Source organism: Panthera pardus, unplaced genomic scaffold (genome assembly GCF_024362965.1).
Source record: "Panthera pardus isolate Hobbes unplaced genomic scaffold, ASM2436296v1 HiC_scaffold_8, whole genome shotgun sequence".
NCBI classification, from domain to species: Eukaryota; Metazoa; Chordata; class Mammalia; order Carnivora; family Felidae; genus Panthera; species Panthera pardus.
The window spans coordinates 107855649-107875517 of record NW_026527013.1 but is presented as its reverse complement, the minus strand read 5'-3'; the positions used below and the strand labels follow the sequence as shown (position 1 = coordinate 107875517).

The following is a 19869-nucleotide window of genomic DNA, read 5'->3' as shown; positions in this document are numbered from 1 at the left end:
GACAGCCAGCCTGTATGTATGTCGACTTCATGAAGATCTGAAAAAAAAGATGTTCCCTTCGGCAGATACAGCCCTGTGGTGCATAACTTACTGAGTAGGTACCACCTAGGGGTGGATAAGAGGAGGGTCTTCTCCCAGGATGACACTGCCTCTTACTGGGGAGCCTGGTTCAGAGGCAGAGCAGCAGAGGCTAGGTTTCAGATCCACTCGAACCTACAGCAAAGAAGCTTTATGTAGTGCAAAAACTACACAAACGTATGTTACTGGGTCACAGAATCCTAAAACATTAGAGATGGAGCCTTAAAGATGCTTCAGTCTAGCTTTCATTTTGTTCATGAAAGAATGAAAAGATGGTCAACACCACTAATCATCAGGGAAATGCAAATCAAAACCACAATGAGATATCACCTTACTCTTGTTAAAGTGGCTAAAATCAAAAAGACAAGAAATAACAAGTCCTGGTGAAGATGTGGAGAAAAAGAATCCCCGTATCCTGTTGGTGGGAATTTAAATTGGCACAGCCAATGAATGAAGGGGAGTAGGAGGTACAGACTTACAGTTATGGGATGAATAAGTCACAGGAATAAAAGTCACAGCATAAAGAATATAGTCAATGATATTGTAATAACAGTATACCAGGATAGATGGTAGCTATACTTGTAGCAAACATAACATAATGTATGAATTTGTCACATCACTAAGTTGTATACCTGAAACTAATGTCACATTGTGTGTCAACTATACTGAAATTTAAAAAAATAAATAAATAAAGTCTCTAGAATGGAAGGTCAAAAGCCACACCAAGATGATGTGGTTATTAGATTAGATCATAACCTTATTCATTCTGAGGTACAGCAGTAGCATTAAATTCAGAAATCACATTAAAACCCAAAAATAAGTGAGGTGGAGATTTAAAACCCTGGAAACCAAATGAAAAATTCAATTTCAATCTGGAATTCTTATAGAGATGAAAAAAAGGATTTTCTTTTCAACCTTTCAGGATATATATTGTGGTTCCTTATTAAAATAACTGTCATTAATAGTAACCTGAAAGCAACAGAAAGGGTAAGCTATTGTTGGTTTCAAAGATAATTGTAAGTATAAAATTAGCCAATATTATAAGGAAATATCTTTTTTTATTTTAATATTGTTATTTTTTAAAACTCTTGATCCAGATGAGGATGTTTTTTCATCCAGTTATGGAAGCTGCTTTGCTGAAATTTCCCAGATATTTTTAGTTATGTTCAAAATCAGTTATGTAACAATGAGCTAATCTGATATAGATGAAAATAATTTGCTTTATTTTAGCTCTAAAAAGTTTAGTTTGCTGTGATCCATTTATTATTTTTTCTATTTTTCAATAGATAATCCAAAGTGAATACTCTGAAGTCATATTTATGCCTAAATTTGCATTATAAAAGTAGAGTTGTGGTATTTTTTGGAAACTCCATAATTTAGGAAAGTTGTTTCCAATAATGTAATATTTCCCTTTCAGGCATGATTATCTCCACTACTAAAAATCACCTTCCATTTTTTTCTTTTTCTTTACTTTCATGTATAATCCTAGACATATTTCTGTATTCATATTTTTATGTTCATTTTAGTTGTATTTGTCATCAGTACATGTTGCTGAATCAATTATTATACCAGTTTGTTATAAAGTAGACTAAATCATAATCATGATGTTTCTGAAATGAAAAACAAGTTTCTGAACTTTTATGTTTTTCTATCAAAATGAAAAAGAATGTGAGTAATTTTGGGAAAAAAAAGTAGCAAAGCTTTTTCTTTCTTTTACACATCTCCTCTTTACTTGGTGTGAATGTCAATGAGTAGAATAAGCCAGGGAGCAAAATAAAGCTTCTTTCTTGTCTTCCTAGGTCACCGGGAAAGAAGTTCCCTTTTCATCATCGGTGTCTCATCTATTGAGGATATATGCAGTTGTACAGTTTGCTTTGATGCTAGCATTTTATGAAGAGACCTTTGCAGATAAAGCTGTAAGTAAAATTTTGTGAGAATATTATCTGTCACTTTATCTGAAAATGAAAATTAACTCCCCATTTTATAGTTGTGCTCTATTATTTTCTGTAATTTCTACTTTAATGTTGGCACTATCTCCTGTTTAAACAGGTAAATTATTTTTTTCTAGACTATTAAGTATAAATTAGTTATACCCAAAATGTTCTTGTGTAGACTGTCTATCAAATTATATGCTATTGATATTGACTTGGCTTTGGGGAGGCAGAATAAAAAGTCTTCCTTGAGAATTTTTAACCACAAACCAACTCTCATTCAGATATGGGTCTGGGATTTATACTAACCATCAATTTATAAACCTAAACTAAGAGTTTAATTTAAAGTGTTCTCAGATTAGGTCTCATGTGTCTAAAAGACCCATGTTCAAAGCATGCTTGGAGCAATCCCTTTAAACCCAAGTGTCAGAGTATTCCCACAGATAAAGTTCCAATGATTATGAACTCAGTTAAAAAACACAGGAACATTCTGGGAGAAAGCAAGCCATCATGACAAAGCATTAGCAGAAACAACAAACAACAGACCCAAACTCTCAAAAACAACAGATGTTAGAAATTGAAGGAGAATATAAATTTAGTAAATTTAGTATGTTTGAAGATACAGAAGATGAAATTAAAAAGAAATTAAAATTATGAAAATCTAAAAAGCAAAACTATCAAAATGATAAGGCACATTTAATAATCACATTAAACTTCTAGAACACAAAGATGTGATAACAGATATGAGAAAGTCAATGATCTATTTAAGAATTTAAAGCCAAATCAAGAGAAAGTTAGTGTATTAATAGAGTCATCCGTTATTTAAAAAAAAACCATTATATAGTGATAAAAGACAATGAGATAAAAATAAAACATGACAAGTTATCTTCATACATAAAGAATAGTGTGGAAAAGTCCAAAAAAGATGCAAAAATCCAGAAAAAACTTTAAATGAATATAAATTGGATCAGTAGACCATGAATTCAAGAAAAATAAATTACTTTTTTTCAAAGAACAAATTTGTGCTATTTACAGAAATCAGTTTTTAAAATGCTATATGTAATGGAAATTATCAAATAATATATGTGGAAAAAATGGGTACACTAGAGGGTTATTTTTAATAATTTAATATAAAACCCTACGGAATCATTCTTAATAATTACACACCATTTTATTATTCCTAGTATAGTAATGCCACTGGAACAATTACAAATACTCCATACATCTTCTACAGTGAATTACAAGAAAGAAGTCTACTTGAAGTAGGTTATTGAGTGTGTTAGGTGGGACTCACTGGTTGTATGTGACAGATGCTCAACCCAGGGTAAATTTATTAACTCCTGTAACAGAAGAGTTCGGACTATTTCTTCTTCAGGCAGTGCTGATGCAATGAGTCAAATAATGTTACCAGGAACTTTCTCATTTTCTTTGTAGCTGTGCTTTTCTCAGTGCAGATTCTCCTATAGACTCAGCCTTCATGGTGACAAGATGGCTACCAGCAGCTCTAGCTTTAAATGCCACCAAACAAAGAACTGCAGAAATTAAGGACACAAGTTGGAGTCTGATGTTATGGTTTGGTTCATCTGGTTGTCCCTGAACCAGTCAGTGTTATCATTCCATTAATGGGAGAACAGGGTCTACTCCACAGGATCCTCATGGTCAGTGAAGAAGAAAGAATGGTTTCAAAGAAAATTTACTAGATGATAGTATATAGGAAAAAGGAAATAAAATTGAGTAGACAAAAGTAACAAATGTTAGATATCTATAAATCCTTCTCACTGATAAATATAAATATATGATTTAAAATGGTTTTCAAAAAAATGTGCTTTAAACACTTATAAAATACATGATAATATATAAACTTTCTTGCAGGATACCTTCACTTAAATTGTCTATGGCATGAATGTCTTTTAGATATCTGCTGCTCTGAGAAACAGAATATCCAATTAAATATGTCTTAAATATAACTGGAAATTTAGAGGCAAGTGTTCCTGGGATTTGTTAGTTCATCAGTTCAAACATGTAGAGCTTCCAAAAAGTCTTCTCTATAATTCGCTTGACTTTCATCATCATAAGATAATTACAGAAACTTCAGGCATCCTGTATTCACAGGCAGCAAGTTCACTTCTTCTAGAACATCTTGTAAATTTCATTTTATTGAGGAAGGAGGAAAAAAAGCCCCAGAATATTTCCCAGCAAATATTCTTTCATGTCTCATTATTTAAGACTAATTCACATGTCCACACTGAACCAATAACTAATACCAGCTCATGAATTAACCATGAATGAATTATACCAAGCATAATTTATTCCCTGGGGATAAAGCGCTCACTTTCCCCTTGAGCACATTACTTCCTTATATCTGCACAAAATCAGCATGGTATTAGAACAGAAGAAATGGCAGATATTTTCTGGCTGAGCATCCAATAGTGTGTGTCTGGGTATTCTGCTAATAAAATAGATTTACCAAAAGTAATTATAGCCATTACTAGATTATATATTAAGGAAGGCCCATTTTACCTTTTATCATTATTGAAAGAATTTACTAATTGGTATTATTCATACATGTTTGTGTTTTTTTGCATTTAAAATTAATAACCAAACATTGTTACAAGTAGTGACAATAGATAAGTTCATATGTACTCTCTGTACAAAAACAATGACTTTTAAAAACCTACAGGAAAATATTTAATAGACTTTACTGATTATAACAAAAAAAAACAGTGAATTCTAGTTTCCATTTTGTCATCTTAGTTTTTTTACCTAAATAATTACTGAAATATGTATGTATTCATAGAGTTTTCCATGGTTGAATGAAACCAGAAGAAAAGCTACATCATCCACATCTAAATATCTAACTCTTGATGTATGTATCACTGTCGAGCATAGTTTGTGTTAATTGAACTTTTTTTAGTTGCACTAAACAAAATCCCAAAATAAATTATACCAATTCATAGAAACACAATTAGGAATTTACCCATTTTGAGGGCACATGAGTGGCTCAGTCGGTTAAGGTCTGACTTCGCCTCAGGTCATGATCTTGAGGTTCTTGGGTTCAGGCTCTGTGCTGTCAGCTCGGAGCCTGGAGCCTGCTTCAGAATTTTTGTCTGCCTCTCTCTCTCTGTCCCTCCCTCACTTGCACTCTATCTCTCTCTCTGTCTCTCAAAAATAAGTAAACATTGAAAACAATTAAAAAATAAATTTATCCATTTTGATTTTTAAATAGAAACTCTTAAATTCACCAAGAGATTTCAGGGTATATGCATGAGTGAGTACTTCCTGGGCAGAAATGAGGCTAGCCCCGGTGTATATTAAAAGATGCAACTTATAACAAGGCATCACAAGATTTTTCTGCTGCCATAAAAAACAGAAACTCGTATAGATATATTGACAAAGAGAAATGCCAAGTGTTGAAATCCTTTTCAGACTGAAATTAGAGTTGGAAATAGCTTCATTCCTGACACAAATTAATTTTGAAAGGTGTATTTGCTTGTTTCCCACACATGTTTTTCTTTGCTAAAAACATGCTGTGCAACTAGGAAAAAAAGGTTGCTTATTTGCAAGATTCTGTAGTGCCATTCTCGTCTCAGGGATGTTTAAAAGCATATGAAGACATTAACATCCAACAGCAATATTTTTTTTCCAGATTCACTGTAGCCAATAATCACATAGAAAAGTTGTGGCTGACTTGTAATTGGGGGCCCTGCTGTGGTCCCACAGCCTTTTCTGTTTATGCATATACCAGAGTAGATAAATACTTACTTGTTTTATGTGTGCAAGTTCTGTATAAATAACTTTGGGAGTCAAAAAAGCAATTTGATGGCCACCACAAAGGTGTAAAAGGCACATTCCTTTCTTGCTGAAACTTGAAATGCATACATTTAAATATATAGTGTTTAGTTTAGTGATATGACCCACAGACTTCTCTGTTGATTTTGGTTTAGTAATGCTTGGGAAATCAATTCCTTAGCTGCCAGGGTCCAGTTCATGGGGTGATATCATGAATACACGTTTGAAATGAAAATATGGACACGCTAGCATGTTTCCAAAGTAAAACTGTAAAAGCAATGCTATCCTTTCAAATAATAGACACACTCACAAGAATTTGAATATTTAAGAGTCTTATAATAGAATGTGTAATAAAGTTACTGCATATAGGTTTTAACAGATTATTTGATGATATATTTCAAGTTAATGAGGCATCTGAGAATATCCAATATAAATTTGGAAACAGATTTTTATAGTTTTGAATTCCCCTGTATGCTGTATTCTGTGAAATATTATGGGGACTACAGTTTTGTAACTAAAGTTTTCATGTTGACATATTTTAAGAGACTCTTTGAATAAAGTCGATATATCTAATTGTACTCTTGTATTACAGTGTCACTTGCACAAATTAGATCTAGCTTAGGTCTTACATGAAATCTCTCAGGTAAGTATCCAGTGTCTAATTTCTTCTTCCAGTGCAGTCCACTGAGATTTAATTTAATTTCCTAAAGTTTTTAGGTGGTAACTGAAGTAATGTGAAAAAAAGAAATGTGAGCCAAAATGAGCATCAGTTATAACTGAAAGCTATGAAATAATGTAATATGTGTGTATTAAAGGAAGGATATTTTAAAAAACTACCTGTCTGATGAACATAAGCTTCAGGAACTTAGAAAAGTGCTCATTGTGAGTTCCAATGAAAAATATAATTTTTGTACACTAAATTGAATTATAATTAAGTGAGAAATCACACATTAAAAACATAATTTACATTAAATAATGCAATATTAACTATGAAATTGAACATATCTTCATGTTATTAGTATTGTCCCAAAATTTGATCACTATCAGGTAGCTCCTTTAATACTAATAATAAATCCAATCATAAGCTTCTTATAATTTGAATTAAGATCCTAGTTTTATTTATGAAAAATGTGTAAAAATTAGACATTTTAACTTAACTTTGGAAACTCAAAGTCTAAATACACAGTTCTGAGGAGTCATATTTTCTTAATAAAAGAAATCCTCATGAAAAGAAAATTTGTCTTTCTGAGACTATCCTTTAACATTTCCTGTTTTCTTTTGTGTTTTGGGGAATAACTGAAAGAAATATAGCTTATATTTCCATTTATTTCTTAGTGAAAAAAATAATAAGTTTTCTATCACAAGTATAGCGAAAGTTGGTGTACAGATTTCAGTGAGATCTTGAAGCAAACACTGATAATTTAGAGTAGTTTCAATGATCCCCCAAATAGTTATACTGAACAACTAAGAAAGATATCGTGTCAAAATAGATCTACTTCCAGCAACTGTTGTGTGACCTTTCATTCTGAGGTTGCTCACCCTGGGATTAATGATTAACCAATATTCAGTCAAGACCCTTCTGTCTTCTCTACCCAGTGCCCAGTGAGGTTATCCAGCCTGGCCATGAACTATTGCCAGTCCTTAGTAAGCTCTAATATTACAAGCCCTACTAATCCTTCTCTCACCTCCATGGTTTTCTCCCATGCATGGTCTGGTATACTGGACTTGACTGGCACTTTCTGTGGATTTCTACAGCTTCTAGAAGGTGGAGCCCACAGTCACAGATTGGGTGAGGCAGACTAGCAGCTGTGCCAGCAAACCCAGTCTGCTGCCTTCACATCACAAGTCACAAAGGTTTAAGTATTAGGCGATTCTGACCTCATTATAACAACGTTTAGGAAGAGAAGCATTTTGAATCAAAATAATTACTTTAGTGGTTCTTCTCAGACACCTTGTAGACAAACTCCTAAAAGCGTACTACCTTGTTAGAATCACAAAATCCAGACATCTTCATTTTGAAGTACTTTGAAAAAAAAAATCATAGAAAATATTATCAAAGCATTTTTGACGAAACAACAAAGTTTTAAAAAAGAGTTTGTTTACATAGAGGCATAGGAGTATTTTATGACACAGTGTATGGAGCTGATACCTCCCTCTGTGAGATTTGTCAGGTGGGGAAGTATGAAAGGTAGTTATGTTGATCAACAGTGTTTTTCCATGTAATGTTAACAGGGTGATATCCCCAGTCAAGAAGCAAAAAGCTTTCTTCTTTATATTTGTGAGCAGAGGAAGGATTCCCACAGCTCATTGATTATGCAGTTTGAATCAAACATGTAATTCTACTAGAATTCCTATGTAATTAATGCTGCTTGTGAGGTGTTTTCTTGTTTTTGTTTTGTTTTGTTTTGTTTTGTTTTGTTTTTTCCTTAAAAGTAAGTTGCACAGAAGTAGAGTTTTTCAGGCATACAAATTTGTACAGTGATTGCTGCACTAGGAAACTTCAACGGAAATAAGGGCAACTGAACTGCTGATTTGAAAGATAACTTTTAAAAAGGAAAAATAATTCCTTGCTTGATAAAACTTTCATAGTTATGGTCTTCTTCGTATGTTTTTGTGTTTGTGTGTGTGATAAAAACTTATAATGCATTCAAAGGTTAATTTAGAATAATTCCGTCTTAGCATTTTAGGACAGCAATATTTTACACAAAAGATTTACCAGTAGTGGAATGTGTGAAATGAGATTTAACCCAATGAAAAATAAAGTTTTATTTGTTATAAAAAACTAACAGTCTTTAAGTCATTTCACATATTGTTTAAAACACCGGAGTCTAACTGTTTATGGTCAAAGCCTATCCATCCTATTTTATGTGTTTGTTAGTTTTTTTCCCTTTTTGCTCTAGTATAGCTGGCCTATGATCATATAATCAGGGATTAAAGCAGTATGTTTTCTAGGGTAGAGATTTTGTCCATCTTGATCACTTTCTTAAACTCATACCTACTATGATGGCTAGCACATGCTCAATAAACATTTATGAAATGAATATGTAGAAATTAGATATAACTAATTGATTATATGCCTTAATTAGCTTATCAAATGATGCTCTATGGAAAACCTTAGAAGTTAAATAAAGAAGTGGACTCTTGTCTTTAGGACAATTCTGTTCTTTAAGGAATGAAATAAATATTAAAGGATTTAATATTTAACATATTGAACACTTTGAAACACTTAACATATGATATTAAATTATTAATATTAATTTATGAAATACCAAGTTTTAACTCATTTAATGTAATTTAATTTTAATAAACTAAAACACTGATAGGAAATTATATATTTAATGTTATAAAGTATTAAAGTATTGACTAAACCAATTGATAATTTAAGAAATTATTAATATCAAAGACATGGACATTAAAACAAAAATATAATAAAATATTCATTCATTTGGTCAGTCATTCAAGAAAAATATTTGAGTACTGACTATGTGCCAGGAAATGTTCTAGATGCTTGAGATATAACAGTGAATAACAAAACATAACCTCTAATGGAACTTACATTCTAGTGGGGTAGGACAGACAACAAAAACAAAAGAATGGACAAACCTACAATTGTATAGAAATGATAAGTGTATAAATGTATAATTGTACAAAAGTGTTGTATGGAGAACAATATAACAAATAAGGTTATAGATGATTATGAAAAAGTGCTATTTTATATATAACAAACAAGGATGTCCATTTGAATAGTACCTCAGTGAAATGAAGGAATGAAGAATCCTAAGGATCCCTGGGGGAAGTTGTTCCAATAGAAGCAACAGTAAATAAAACAGACTTGAGTGGGAAGGATGCTTGCCATGTTGAAAGAAGAACAAAATTTGTGATATGAAAGGCAGAGAGATTACTAGGGGACAATATGGTAAGGGGATGTGTTATATATGGGCCAGAGTAAGGACTTTTGAGTTTTATTCTAAGTAGAAATTGAAGCTCTTGGAGCATTTAGAACATATCCCTTAAACAGCCATTAATCTACTTAAACAGACCTAGTTACTTCTACCACCCTGAAAATAATTTCCTGGCACTTTTGCTGCATTGTCCCAAAGCAGTCATTGCTGAATTCCACATATCCAAATAGCACTCTATAGCTCTCCACTAAAACATTCTGGTGTCCACTGAGCTTTCCCTCTTATATCTGATACCTACCTAGTCCCCATACTCCAAAACAAATCGATATTTTTTATTCATATTTTTGATTACTCATCAATACTCGTCTAGGAAACTATTGCTTTGGAAGCTTTTAAATCCCTTTCAATTCCGGGTACCATCCAAGCATACGATACTGAATAGAGAGGTGTTGTAAGTTGGCTGTGAGGTCAGGCTTGATGTATAAGGCAGTGTGGAGAGGGGGTATTGGACGTGAACAGTGTTTGTGATTGATGGCTTTTGCTTACTGTTTAAAACTGTGGACAGATGCAGTTTTTGTAGGTATATATATTAGTTAATAAATGAGTTGAAATTACCTCTAGGTATTTCATGAAAAAGCAGAGAAAGAGTGTTTGCATGTTTTGATAACTCTATTAGCCACTTTGCTGTATCACACTTCTGGTGTTCTCATTAAGATGCAACATAAACACCATCAGTGAGTAGGGGAATCATTCAAGAGGTGCGCATCCGACTTCTTGCTTTTACAGATCCACTCTCACATGACAACAGTATTCATCTGACCCTAAATATTAGCTCTGCAACCTCTCTGCCCCTGACTGTTTAGGTTTGTTGCTCATATTTATTCCACCATTGTCATACTTTGAGGTCAGGGAAATGTATTTTGAATTTCAGAGGTGTCATTTATTTCTATGTGATGATGGAAAAGTTACCTTATTCTTATATGAAGCAGATATAATGATACCTTATCTGTAAGGTTGTTGGGACTAAAGAAAAGAATTGAAATATATGAAACATATAACATAGAAGCTATAAAATAGTAGATGCTCAATAAACATTATTATTAAATTTTGACATGTAAACAAAATGCATAATTCATTTATAATTATGATTAAAATGTTTTATTACAATAATTGAAAAGATAACCCTTGGCATGTACATAGGAAGTCTGTAGATTTCATCAATATGAATATATATTTGTGCAATATGTTTCATTTATGTTGGCACGCATAAACACGTTCTGCTTTAAATATTTTCTGTATTAAAAACAGTGTTGGGTTTGAAACCACAAAGAATTTGTGATAATAAAAATAACTATTGGACTGTGCTATTTATTCATAAAAATGTAAGTGATTTCTCCATATGTGGGGCACAGGTGTTTCAAAGAATTATGACAGTCATACCTTTAAAGGAGAATTTTTAGAAAGAATATTTTAAACAAAATAGTTCTGTGGAAGTGTCCACTTGATTCTCCCAAGCGTTCAGCAAGATAATTAAATGACATTAAGTAAACCAAAATGTCTGCTGCATAATTAGCCTTTTTGAAAAATGCCAGTGACAAATGGTGTAATATAAAATAAAATTTGAGGCTGGTTTTCTTGACAGCTTTAAGTTCTAATGTTCTTTTTGATAACTCTCCTAAAGAATCTTTGGTCTCTGTATTTTCTTGACAGGCACTATCACAAGTTACCCTCCTTCTGAGGGTTTGCTTCATTATTCTGACATTGACCTCCATTGGATTTCTTCTGGATCAAAGGTAAGAAGTGAGATTCTTTCCTTTTGTGTAGTTTATAATGTTGTCTTAAAAATATATGTGAAACTTCAATATTCATCAAACATTTGTTATTAAAAAATAAAGTTGAAACTACAATTTCACAGTATGTTGTTAAATAGTGTAGTTTATCCAATTTTTAAAATCAAGAATGCATTTACAATCTAAGCCTTTTAAATGAGATTTAGGTTTTTTAAGGTTATTAAAGAAAACTTATAAGTGTAATGAGTAATTTGGCAAAACATAGACCATAACTCTGAGTAATTAATAAAATATGAAACATATTGGGTACTTTTCCTTTGCCATTGAACAGTTCACATATATGCCAGAATGTGTGTGCAATGTACTTAAAATGTATGTCCTTTCCCTCACACAGCATATTTAAAGAATCTTGCTTTAAATACTACCCTAGTGAGAAAATGCATTCACTTGCACAATTTTAAAATGCATTTATGGTAGGAAGTATGTAGAAAAATACCTATTCATTATTACTTAGAATTTATCAAATATTAATACTAACACTAATACCTATTTTTATGCACTTAATATGTGCCATGGAATACGTTATTAATTCTTACAACGATGCCCTGAGATAAGAATTACTATAAAGCCCATTTTATAGGCTAAGAAATTCAGACAGACAGATAGTAAGAGATAGAACACAGTAGAAACCCAAGCAATGTGACTCCCAAAGTCACGTATTCTACAGTTTACATATACTGTAACTTGGTGAAAAACTGCAAAACAAAACAAAACAAAACAAAACAAACTCAGTCATTCTTGAGATCTTATCTTTGTTGTAGTGTAATTGTTTAAGTAGGTAACCAATACCATTACTTTCAGGAAATTGTAAAAATAAAAGTCCAGGAAACACATGCTTAATTTATATTAAATATTATGTTACTCTCCCAAGGAATGCTTAATTGGTGTTCTGGAATAACAGCAGATTCTGGAGTTTTATCAATCACCAAATCATCAAGATCAAAATGAACATACTGGTTAATGGGATGGTTTAGAACATGCACCTATAAACACTTGTGTTTATAATTTATTTTTGGGGGCTCTCTATCCCTACTTTTCTAGACTAGAAGTAAAGTACCTACAGAGCCATGAACTAATAAAATGGAAAAATAGGTCACAGTTCCCTCTGAAATAATTAACCCAGATCCGAAGAATCAGGATCTCACATTTTAAAGATTATAATTCTATTGGTTGCATATACTTATGAGAGGTAGCAATAAGCTAACACCAATAGTATAGTTTTTTGTTTTGTTTTGTTTTGTTTTAGAGAGAGTATGCGTTGGGGAGAGGGACACAGGGAGAGAGAGAAAATCTTAAGCAGGATCCACACTCAGTCTGGAGCCTGATATGGGGCTTGATCCCATGACCCTGGGATCATGACCTGTGCTGAAACCAAGAGTCAAACCCTTAACCAGCTGAGCCACACAGGCACTCCAAGAAAAGAGACTTTAAATCAAGACTGTAACAGGAAACAAGGAAGGGCAGCATATAATAATAAAGGAGACAATAAAGAGGACAATTGAACAATAAGATGTAACAAATGTAAATATTTATGGACCCAACAGGAGAACATTCAAATACATAAAACAAGGGTGCCTGGGTGATTCAGTTGTTTAAGCATCTGACTTTTGACTTTGGCTCAGTCATGATCTCACAGTTCATGGGGTTGAGCCCCGCATTGGATCCTGTGCAGACAATGCAGAGCCTGCTTGGGATTCTTTCTCTTTCCCTCTCTCTCTCCCCTCCTCCACTCATGCTCTCTCTCTCTCTCTCTCTCTCTCTCTTTCTCTCAAAATAAATAAGCTTTTTAAAAAATTACAAAAAATAGTTAATAAAGGAATTAGTTGCTAATAATACAATAATAGTAGGGGATGTTAATACCCCATTTACATCAATAGATCATATAAATGGAAAATCAACAAGGAAACAATGGCTTTGAATGACACACCGGGACAGATAGATTTTACAAATGTATTCAGAACATTCCATCTTAAAAGAACAGAATACACATCCTTTTCAAGTCCACATGGAGCACTTTCCGGAATAGATCATATATTAGGCTACAAAACAAGCAACAATAAATTGAAAAAAATTGAAGTCATACTATGTACCCATTCTGACCACAATGGTATGGAACTAGAAGTCAACCACAAGAAAAAATCTGCAAAAAACACAAATACATGGAGGTGAAATAATATGCTATAAACAATGAATAGGTAAAGAAATAAAAGAAGAAATCAAAAAGTGCATAGATGGCACAAAAACAGACACTCAGATCATTGGAACAGAATAGAGAACCCAGAAATGGACCCACAAATGTATGGCCAACTAATCTTTGACAAAGAAGGAATGAATATCCAATGGAATAAAGACAGTCTCTTCAGCAAGTGGTGCTGGGAAAACTGGACAGCGACATGCAGAAGAATGAACCTAGACCACTTTCTTACATCATACACAAAAATAAACTCAAAATGGATGAAAGACCTCAATGTAAGACAGGAAGCCATCAAAATTCTCGAGGAGAAAGCAGTCAAAAACCTCTTTGAACTTGGCCACAGCAACTTCTTACTCAACACGTCTCTAGAGGCAAGGGAAACAAAAGTAAAAATGAACTACTGGGACCTCATTAAAATAAAAAGCTTCTGCACAGTGAAGGAAACAATCAGCAAAACTAAAAGGCAATCGACAGAATGGGAAAAGATATTGGCAAACGACATATCAGATTAAGGGTTAGTATCCAAAATCTATAAGGAACATATCAAACTCCACACCCAAAAAACAATCCAGTTGAAGACATGGGCAAAAGACATGAATAGACACTTCTCCAAAGAAGACATCCAGATGGCCAACTGACACATGAAAAAATGCTCAACATCACTCATCATCAGGGAAATACAAATCAAAACCACAATGAGATACCACCTCACACATGTCAGAATGGCTAACATTAACAACTCAGGCAAAAGCAGGTGTTGGCGAGGTTGCTGAGAAAGAGAATCTCTATTGCATTGCTGGTGGGAATGTAAGCTGGTGCAGCCCCTGTGGAAAACACTATGGAGGTTCCTCAAAAAATTAAAAATAGAATTACCCTACGACCCAGCAATTGCACTGCTAGGTATTTATCCAAGGGATACAGGTATGCTCTTTCAAAGAGACACATGCACCCCAGTGTTTATAGCAGCACTATCAACAATAGCCAAAGTATGGAAAGAGCCCAAGTGTCCAGTGTCCATAGATGGATGAATGGATAAAGAAGATGGGATGGATATATATAGGATATATATATATATATATATATATATATATATATATATATACACACACGCACACACACACACACACACACATACACACACACACACACAATGGAGTATTACTAGGCAATCAAAAAGAATGAAATCTTGCCATTTGCAACTGCGTGGATGGAACGAGAGGTATTGTGCTAAGCGAAATTAGTCAGAGAAAGACAAACATCATATGACTTCACTCATATGAGGACTTTAAGACACAGAACAGATTAACATAAGGGAAGGGAAGCAAAAATAACATAAAAACAGGGAGGGGGACAAAACATAAGAGACTTTTAAATTGGGAGAACAAACAGAGGGTTACTGGAGGGGTTGGGGGAGGGGGGATGGGCTAAATGGGCAAGGGGCATTAAGGAATCTACTCCTGAAATCATTGTTGCACTATATGCTAACTAACTTGGATGTAAATTTAAAAAATAAAATTAAAAAAATTAAAAAAATAACAAAGGAATGAAAAAAGTAAATGGAAAGAAATAAATATCAAAACTCAATGGTTCAAAACCTTTGGGATGCAGCAAAAGTAGTTCTTAGAGGGAAATTACAGCAATACAGGTTTACCTAAGGAAGCAAGAAAAATCTTAACTAAACAACTTAACCTTGTACCTGAAGGAGTTAGGAAAACAACTATAAACAAACCTAAAACCAGCAGAAGGAAGAAAATAATAAAGATTAGGGCTAAAATAAATAATACAGAAACTTAAAATCAATAGAACAGATCATTGAAGCCAGGTGCTGGTTCTTTGAAAAACCAATAAAATTGATAAACCTCTAGCCAGATTTATCAAGAAAAAAGAAAGGACTCAAATAAAATCACAAATGGGAGAGGAGAAATAACAACAATACCACAGAAATACAAACAATTATGAAAGAATATTATGAAAAAGTATATGCCAACAAATTGACCAACCAAAAGGAAGTAAATAAATTCCTAGAAACATATAACTTCCTGAAACTGAATGAGGAAGAAATAGAAAATTTGAACAAACTAATAACCAGCAAAGAAATCAAATCAATAATAAAAAAAATTCCAACAAACAAAAGTTCAGGTCTAAGCTTCCCAGGGAATTCTACCAATCATTTAAAGAACTAATCCCTATTCTTTTCAAACTATTCCAAAAAAAAAAAAAAAAAAAAGGGAGAGGAAGGAAAGCTTCCAATTCATTCTATGAGGCCAGTAGTATTTTGATAGCAAAACCAGATAAATACTCCACCAAAAAAGAGAACTACAGGCCAATATCTCTGGTGAATAAAGATTCAAAAATATTCAAGAAAATACTGGAAACAGAATCCAACAATACATTAAAAAAATGTTCACCACGATGAACTGAGATTTATTCCTGGATTGCAAGGGTGGTTTAGTATTCACAAATCAATCAACATGACATATCATCTCAGTAAGAGAAAGGATAAGAAAATATGATCATTTCAATAAATTCAGAAAAAGCATTTGACAAAGTACAGCATCCATTCATGATAAAAACCCTCACAGGTGCCTGGGTGGCTCAGTTGGTTAAGTGTCTGACTCTTGGTTTCAGCTCAGAGCATGATCTCATTGTTCATGCTGACAGTGCAGAGCTTGCTTGGGATTCTCTCTCTCTCCCTCTCTCTTTGTCCCTCCTGCATACGTTCTCTCTCTCACTCAAAATAAAGAAATAGACTTTAAAAAAAGTGTCGTAAAGTGATAAAAATAGAGGGAACATACCTCAACATCATTAAGGCAACCTACAAAAGACCTGCAGCTCATATAATCTTCAATGGGGAAAAACTAGGAGCTTTCCTTCTAAGGTCGGGAACAAGACAAGGATGTTCACCCTCACCACTTGTATTCAATATAGTACTGGAAGTCCATAGCAATCAGACACAAAAAGGTATAAAATGCACCCACATTAGTAACGAAGAACTAAAACTTCCAGTATTTGCAGATGACCTAATACTCCATATAGAAAACCTGAAAGACTCCAACAAAAAAACTGCTAGAACTGATAAATTCAGTAAAGTCACAGAATACAAAATCTATGTATAGAAATCTGTTGCATTTTTATACACCAATAATGAAGCAGCAGAGAGAGAAATTAAGAAAACATTCCCGTTTATAATTACAGCAACAATAATAAGGTACCTAGTAATAAACCTAATCGAAGAGGTGACACAGACCTGTATTCTGAAAACTGTATGCTGATGAAATAAATTGAAGATGACACAAAGAAATGGAAAGATATTTTAGGTTCATGCTTTGGAAGAACAGATATTATTAAAATGTCTATATTACCTAAAGCAATCTACACATTCATTGCAATCCCTATAAAAATACCAGTAACTCTTTTTTTATAGAACTAGAACAAACAATTCTAAAATTTATATGGAACCACAAAAGGCCTTGAGTAACCAAAGCAATTTTGAAAAACAAAGCTAGAGGCATCACAGCTCTGGACTTCAAGTTATATTACAAAGCTGTAGTGATCAAAGCAGTATGGTACTGGCACAAAAATAGACACATAGATCAATAGAACAGAATAGGAAACCCAAAAATAAACCTATAATTATATGGTCAATTGATCTTCAACAAAGCAGGAAAGAATATTCATTGGGAAAAACTCATCTGTTCTATAGATGGTGTTGGAAAAACTGGTCAGCCGCATGCAAAAGAATGAAACATACACCATACACCAAATAAATTCAAAATGGATCAAAGCAATCTATCAATTGATGAATGGGTAAAGAAGATATGATATATATTACATATATGTAATGACATATATTATATATGTAATAATACATATTGCATATGATGATATATTATATATAATGATATATTTTATATACATATAATGGAATATTATTTAGCCACAAAAAAGAGTGAAGTCTTACTATTTGCAATGACATGGATGGAGCTAGAGAATATAATGCCAAGAGAAATAAGTCAGTCAGAGAAAGACAAATACCATATGATTTCACAAATATGTGGAATTTAAGAAACAAAACAAATGAGCAAAGGGAAAAAAAGAAAGAGGGAAAGAGACAAACCAAGAAACAGACTCTTAACTATAGAGAACAAACTGATGGTTTCCTGAGAGGAGTGGAAAGTGGGGATGGGTGAAATAGGTTCTGCGGGTTAAAGAGTGCACTTGTGATGAGCACTGGGTGATGTATGGAAGTGTTGAATCACTCTATGGTACCCATGAAACTAATATAACACTGCACGTTAACTAACTGAAATTAAAATAAAAACTTAAAAAATGAGTAAAATATCTCTATAGAACATTGTCAAACTATTGAAATATTATGAAAAATAATTAAACTAAATAAATGGAGAGATAACTATATTCAAAGATTGGAATGCCCAGTCCTATAAACATTACAATTCTCACCAAATTGACTTACATATTTAATACAATTGGAATTAAAATTGTAAAAAGGCTTTTTCTGGAATTGGGTAGGCATTTCTAAGACATACGTATATGGGAATGAAAAGGACCTGTAATAGTCAACACAGTCTTGAGATTTAACAAAATGGCAATAGTTGCACTACTGGCTGTCAAGATTTATTATAAAGCTACAGTAATTAGACATACTTTATTGGCACAAAGATTAAAACAGAGAACCTAGGAAATATCTATATATATATACATACATACTTGATTTGTGACAAAGGTGTCCCTGCAGAGCTATGGGAAAAGGCTGTCTTTTCAATAAATGGTCTTGGAAACATTGGATTTCCACATAGGAATAAGAAAAATAAACTTGACAAATATTTCACACCATAAAAAGTTAATCCTGGGGCCAGGGGATTGTAGATTTACAAGTGAATGGAAAACCAATATTCCAGAAAATAGCATAATAATGTATCTCTATAACCTTAAAGTAGGTAAAAATGTTAAATGGTACACACAAATCCCTATTCCTAAAGATAAAATTGATTACTTAGACTATAATAACATTAAGAAAGTCAGTTCTTCAATAATTAACCCTCATTAAGATAGTAAAAAATAAAATCTTCAAATCAGAGATGCTGTTTGCAAATTTTATGAGTAGAAAACACCTTTTATCCCACATGACTATCATTAAAAGTATTGACAGTCCCTACTGATGAAGGGCTCACACACTGAGGGGAGAGTTTATATTGTGATAACTAACTTGAAATACTGAAGATTTTACTAAATTTCAACATATAAACAATATTACCTGGAAGTCTAAAGGCACGGAAAAGAATGTTCAGACAGCATTTTTCATAATAAACAAGTGTAGCCGACAATCCTGATGTCCTTTACAAGGCATATCGATGCATGAATATCAGTATATTCACGCAATGAACAGTATACAAGAGTGAAAAGCATGACCTGCTGCTATATGCAACGTCAAAGATGCATCTCATTAACACTCAGTGAAAGATGCTAGATACACACAGTGCATACAATACAATCCCATTTATTAAAAGTAAAAAGAAACACCTATACAGGAACTTTTAAAAATTTATGCTAATGTGGTAAAAATATAAATTTAAAACAGAGCAAAGAGAATATGATTATCATAAAAGGGTAATGATTCTTTCTGAGATAGAGGGAAGGTAGAAGTACTGAGGAGGTAAGAGTTCTCTTTGGGGGTGCTGATATTGAGTGATGGTTACAAGGTTCTTGATTTGTTAAAAATTATCAAATTGCACATTTCTGTTTTATATATTTATATGTAGATTTCTTCTCACAATATAAAAGATTAAAAAGCAAATAATAGAATATAATTAATAGAAATTAATTGTGTTTTACAATAGAAATTTTATAGACTACCTTGGTGGCTCAGTCGGTTGAACATCCAACTCTTGATTTCAGTCAGGTCATGATCTCATGGTTGTGGGACCAGCCCCGAGTCAGGATCTGCACTGGCAGTGCAGAGCCTGCTTGGGATTCTCTCTTTCTCTCTATTCCTCCCCTGCTTGTGCCTTCTCTCTCTCTTTCTCAAAGTAAATAAATGAACTTTAAAAAAGTAAATAAGATAAAATAGAAATTTCCTTTTTTTTCCCTTGGAACCTACCCAGATA

The 19869-nt window shown here is 33.0% G+C and overlaps 1 protein-coding gene across 6 annotated transcripts in view; it reads left to right on the top strand.

Annotated features, from left to right (window-relative positions):
* AGMO (alkylglycerol monooxygenase) overlaps nucleotides 1-19869 on the top strand; it is a 387401-nt gene that overhangs the window by 220415 nt on the left and 147117 nt on the right. For all 6 annotated transcript variants that reach the window (XM_053896924.1, XM_053896923.1, XM_053896922.1 and 3 more), the window contains 2 exons: nucleotides 1878-1994; nucleotides 11411-11493. In XM_053896924.1, coding sequence (XP_053752899.1) covers nucleotides 1878-1994; nucleotides 11411-11493 — 200 coding nt within the window. The remainder of the gene's footprint in view (nucleotides 1-1877; nucleotides 1995-11410; nucleotides 11494-19869) is intronic.